This window comes from Tubulanus polymorphus, chromosome 4 (genome assembly GCF_964204645.1).
Source record: "Tubulanus polymorphus chromosome 4, tnTubPoly1.2, whole genome shotgun sequence".
Taxonomy (NCBI): Eukaryota; Metazoa; Nemertea; class Palaeonemertea; order Tubulaniformes; family Tubulanidae; genus Tubulanus; species Tubulanus polymorphus.
Genome location: NC_134028.1, coordinates 22,314,481 through 22,320,474, shown reverse-complemented (window position 1 = coordinate 22,320,474; position 5,994 = coordinate 22,314,481). Strand labels below are relative to the sequence as shown.

At 41.9% G+C, this 5,994-nt stretch overlaps 1 protein-coding gene across 1 annotated transcript; it reads left to right on the top strand.

Annotated features, from left to right (window-relative positions):
• Positions 1-2,991: 2,991 nt before the first annotated feature.
• Positions 2,992-4,713, top strand: LOC141904262 (uncharacterized). The gene has a single exon (XM_074792834.1). It carries the CDS (start codon positions 3,193-3,195, stop codon positions 4,345-4,347), a length of 1,155 nt encoding a protein of 384 aa, XP_074648935.1. The 5' UTR covers positions 2,992-3,192; the 3' UTR covers positions 4,348-4,713.
• Positions 4,714-5,994: the final 1,281 nt, after the last annotated feature.

Sequence of the window (5,994 nt, the reverse complement as noted above, 5' to 3'; positions counted from 1 at the left end):
CATTTCACAGCGGACATAAATAGAAACGACTGTACTACACGGGTCGTTGATACAACGGAGGGAGAGAGAGAATGTGTGATACGATTATTTCAGTCATTCAACGGGAAAACAGGAGCAGTTAATCAAAACGCAGGTCCGTGCCACGCTTTTTTGAGGGGCAGTTCTATTTCAAGCTCAAGGGCACTTTTTACCGAGAAAACGGCCACTTACTTTTGAAAAAGGACACATCTAACATATGAAGTGTCCGGGTACCTGATCATTTGAGAATGTGATTTTTGAGGTTAATTAGTTTGTAGCTGCTCATTCGGGATAAACCTCCAAAAATCACATTTAACTGAGAAAACTAGTTCATTCCGAGTTAAAAACTCGGACTTAACCTCGAAAATTTCTCTTTAATAGATATGTCCCCAGGACGCTTCCGTAGTATCCAGATTTCGCAAAATCTTGATCCAAATGTTTTGATACTGACTTTGAAGGGCTCTTTGAAAATTTTAGGGGATTCGCTCGCTATCCCCGAAGCCCCACTCGGCACGGGCCAAAACGTCGAAAGCAGTTCGACAGTTTCTAAGACAGAATGTTACTTGTCTATTGAAAATAATACAATTTCAGATTATCAATTTAGTCCATAGTTGATACTCCGTTTTTACGCGTCTTCTTTAAAATTGTGGCTTTTTGGTATTAAGGGACCATTGAACTTTGATATGTTATACTAAAGAACGATGCCGCAATTCGAATATCGGATTCGGAATAAAATCAAGACGAGCACGAATACACAAATACGCGGACAGTTGTTGTCTTAAAGACACAACGTTAAAAGTCGACGAATAACATCTTTTGGCGTTAAGCGTTATTGAAACTGGAAACAATTTTCATAAGGAAATGACACCTTCTTAAGCGTGTTCTGTTGGACGAACAAATACTCCGGCAGAAAGCACGATTGATAATGCGTGAATAGCGACGACGCCTTGAAATATCAGATTTCTCATTTGGTATCTTGTAGGAAAAATATTATTGGTTGAAGATAAACACATATCGTGGTCTACGACCGAATACAGCGCGGTTAGTTTCGCCACGGTGTTGACTGCATACCGTGATTTGAATAACCGAAACAGGTCCGGTGGCAGTTCCACTATTTCAGAAGATTAAACTTCCCCGCCCGCATGGAAGATCCTGTGTGCACCCCTGGGGGATGTTTCATAGATAGAACTGCTTTCATAGAAATAGTTTTATTAGCTACAACACAAAGCTATTGGGATAGTATGAAATAGTTTGTGAAACGGCCCTTTGGTTTATACGTTCATATCCCTTCGATATTTTGCTGCTGCGAAGTATCGATATTTGAGTGTATTATAGGCCTATGTTGACTTATGTTGACTGTCAGGCGAAAACGTTTGGAAATGTTGAACACCTGGCATGACGTGTTCGTTAGCATTAAAAATCTCCAGTACAATTTCCACACGGCGTGCTCAACGAACTCGGAGACATTTTCGATCGATAATATCATCGGCATGTGGAATTTTTACACGCTTTTTCATCAGGCAAACGTTGATCTTTCCCCGTTTCATATTACAGAGTATCATAATGTGAATCGCTTAGATCAATAATTGATTTTGTACATACGTGTACATTCGAATATGCAAACGTTACGACTGTAAATACTTTGATTCTGATAGAAATACGAATTTTTTAGTTTTCGCACCAGTCGAATCCCGCGCGCACCATCGAGTTCATAGTTTGGACAGCGACGTTGAGTGCACTAAATTCAACCATAATTCGATACGTAAACTATGTTTATACTACGTGTTTTATAGCTACGTTTACACCTGGTCGGTGAAACGGAGCTGGGTGTATCGCTGACGAGCCGACACGATGCAAAACGAAACGCCAGAAGCGGCCGGCCGTGCTAACATACCTACCACGATAGGTGTCAACATTAGCTCGTTGGTTACCCGTATAGGTTACACACTTTACGCCGCTGAGATCGGGTAGAATTGACAGTTACATTAACTGCAGAAACTTGTTTGTTTGTGTGGATGTGTCTGATATAATGTGGGAGGTAGTGAAAGACATAACAGATCCACATTCGTTCGGTACACAACAAGATTTATATACACTCGGGAGTTAACTGCACTTAAATATATACTGCTGCCACCTACCGGTGCTACTTACGATGCTACCAATAAACATTATCCAGAGAGATTACCATTGATATATACTATAATCGTGTTGTGACGATATTGTAACACGAGAATACCCCCCCCCCCAAAAAAAAAAAAAAAATAAAAATAAATAATAGATAATAGTATCGTTTATCAATTATATTGTATGTACGGTTTACGAAAAATAAGTATCTATCCATCTATCACAATAAAGGCGAAAAATTAAAGACCGAAAATGTTTCCCTGAGCTGGTAGTTTATTCGATGTTTCCTTAAACAATAAACCAGCTTGAGCTAATAATTCATTCGAAGTTTTGACTTTATCCTAACAGCCAATTTCAGGAATAATAAAGTTACACACAATTATGATGTATACTTACAACAAAGAACAAATACACCAATTGGGCACTTAACTAAGCGATAAGATATGATATTAATGAACCATTTTCACGAACGATGATACAAAATAAAGAAATAATAATGAAAAGAAAATTGCTTCGTAACTTTTGGGGTCAGAGAACATTAATGCCCTGTCCATCCAGCCCATCGCCAGTCACACCGAATTTGAAATCTGCCGATAGGTAAACATACTATATACGGAACGTGCTATATCTTATCCTATTAATAAATGCCACTGTTTTCAGGCCGATGCCAAGAGTTCACGTCATAGCGGTGCACGACCAACCGCTGTGACGTCGCCAGGGAATTCACACAAAACACCGTGCGTATGTATATACGTATATAGGACTACACCTGTTTCACATTCACTCGACCGCAACGAATCGACACGCTATATCCGACGTGTTTAAAGATCGTTCACTGTGACTTGATTACTGACACAGTACTGTTTGCCTTGGCGATTTCTCAGTGGACGTGAAGTCGAATGTTAGGAACCTACGGTGTTGCGTACGTTGTGTGTGTCAACAGTAAACTGTATCGAAGGAACTTTTCGTTTAAAAAGAAACTGACGGGTACAGCATCTTATTGATATCTCTCGTTTCGAAGATCTCGTTCAATATTGATCAACATTTAAAATGTCTGAAACTCGAGACTCGCTGCCGGTTAGTGCAAAACGCGTCGTAAATCTACGACCGATAAAGACAGCTTTACACCAGGCCGTGTTAGACGAACGGGTGTCCCAGGTTCGAATCCTCGTCACCAAATATAACGTGAACGTCGATAAGAAGGATATGTACGGGCGGACGCCTTTGATGTTGGCGTGTTTGGTCGGTAACCGGGTGATCGGTGCCAAAATGGCCGTGTTGTTACTGCGAGCGGGGGCTTTACTCGGCGTGAAAGACAACCTGGGGCGTACGGCCATGGCGTACGCTTGCCTGAACGGCCAGGAGAAAATCGCCGGACTCATCCTCAAGGAAGACATGTTGAGTTTGAACGAAGCGGATAACGATGGTAATACGCCGTTGAACTACGCCGCGATAACTGGTCATATGGAAATAGCGCGCGGTCTGGTGGCGACTCTGAGTAAGTACGGAATGGCGATCGACCACCGTAACTGCCTCGGGTATACAGCCCTGCTTCTGGCCGCTAAATACGGTCACTACGAAATCGCCTACGATTTACTAACGCTAGGGGAGGCCTGTCCGACGCTTCGCGATAACGAATTCTATTTGAACGCGGAGGAGTGGGCCTGTCGCTCGGCTGGGTTCCAGGCTAAAGTCATCGAGCAAAGACCGGTCACGCATTCCGGCGGTGGATTCGTGCCCCCGCGTCCGCAGCCGCCATTACTGACACGCAATAACACAATGAGTTCGATATATCTGCGTTCGATGAACCACACGTGCAAACACGTGCACGTGCCGCTCCTCGATCAGACAAGTGGTGGCGCCACCGTCGACACGGTGCGACTACCGGTCATCTCTCGCGGTCACTTCCACCAGATCACCGGGCACCAGTCCGTCTACGACGTCATCAACGCAAAACAGAAGTTACTGGAGAAGATCTCCGAGATGGAAGATACGAGGATGATGAACGAACATGGATCGGAGGAACGCGCCGCGGTGCGCACCGCTCGTCAGGTGGCGCCCTCTACTGCAAAACTGATGTCCGTATCCCGACAAAATGTGTCGTCATCCGACAAAAACATCGCTGATTTGAGAACGTTGTTTAAGATTTACGCCGCTCAATACGTTCCTCCCGAGTACAGACCTGTAAAACTATATAAGTGTTAGTTTGTCATTGCAAGACACTAAAACACGACAATATTTGAAATTAGTGGAAAAATTTGTATCATAGCAAAAACGGGTGCTGTGGCAAGCGAGGATTCCGCGAGGATCCGTCAGATGTCGCCAGTGGTTAATCGTTCTCTTCTGCATTTCGATCAAATTTAGAATCAAATATCGAGTCAAACAATGAATTATCTACGTATCTATTTGTAATGACTTGTTTGATTTCCAATTTCTAAATTGACTGATTGATTGTAAATGGAACTGCAACACAAAACCGACCTTTAGTCACGCCATTGTGGTGATGTTTGCTAGTATCCCTTAAATAAATTGGTATTCATGAAATAAGATATGATGACATTTTTATCGGTACATTGATAAATCGAGACGCGGCCAACGGGGAACCTACGACTCCCTGTGGCAATCGAGGATTCCACTTATGGCAGGCGAGGATCCACCAGGTAACACTAGTAGAAATTCGGTCTTCCCATTTCAATTTCTTCTACGATTCAATTGAAACTGTGTGAACTTTTCGTAGATAAATCAATTATCAAACAAAACTATACCGATATCTGAGTATCTGCCACTAGATTTCGGTTAGAATACAAAACAGGCTTTAACCAACATGAAACAATCCATGGCGCATGATCTTCTGTATATATCATTCTTACATACACACATTGGCCTACGTGACTGTTGCTGAATAGATGGAAATTGAAAATAAATAGATTTTTCATCCATGCATTTTCTACATAGTTATTACTGAATCGAATATGACGATTAAAAATTAGAATAAATGCTGAGTATCGTGGCATTACAAATCGATTGCTCCACCATAGATTGTCTGTATTTTTTATCCGCCTATCACATTGCTACCAGACTGAATATATATATATATATATATATAGGCCCCTATGCTACATTTTCCTCTGTTGAATCAGAATCTGCTTTAATTCCACAATGGTTTCTACGAAGATGTTTTTCGCTTTTGTTCTGCTGACGTTCGCGGTACACACTCGAGCTGATAATCCAGGTGATTTTGACAAATTCACGAAAGCTCGCTTTGAGTCTACTTGTTGCCATCGCTAGCAATCGACTAGGCCGAACAAGCTTTCATTAGATGATGTTCCGTAACGTTTTTTCCTTTTTTTGGTCATCGGTATCGCATTTTCTTCTCCGTGTTTTCTTGTATCTTATGTATTTGGACTGATGAATCAGGGCCGGTTCCAAATGTGCGTGTCTTCATAACAGCTAACCCCGACATTGCATATATCTAGGCATCAAATACTTATGATACTCCCAGCCTCAAAATGTTTTTTCCACTCTCTAGAGAAAAGTGGTTGTCGTAGGGAAGATGTTGGTAATGTAGGATATAATCCGAATGTGACTGATAAGGTTTTTGATGCGGTTAAACTTGAATGCGAGTGTGACCCTATCGAATCGTGTGACAATGAATGCAGTTACCCAGCGATAGTTTGCGATAAAGCCCTTAAACAACCGTTAACCGGCATAGAACTTCATGATTGTAAAATCAAGATACGCGAAATACATCGTGCCGTCGTTATCTGTGATGATATTGTTAACACGTGTGACCAGCAACTTTGTCAGATTAAAGTGTACTACAAGCATCGAGCGAAATTACGTAAGTTCTAT

Bases quoted from the DNA above. Each gene is read 5' to 3' on its own strand.
- LOC141904262 (XM_074792834.1), top strand. From the start codon at position 3,193: ATGTCTGAAACTCGAGACTCGCTGCCGGTTAGTGCAAAACGCGTCGTA.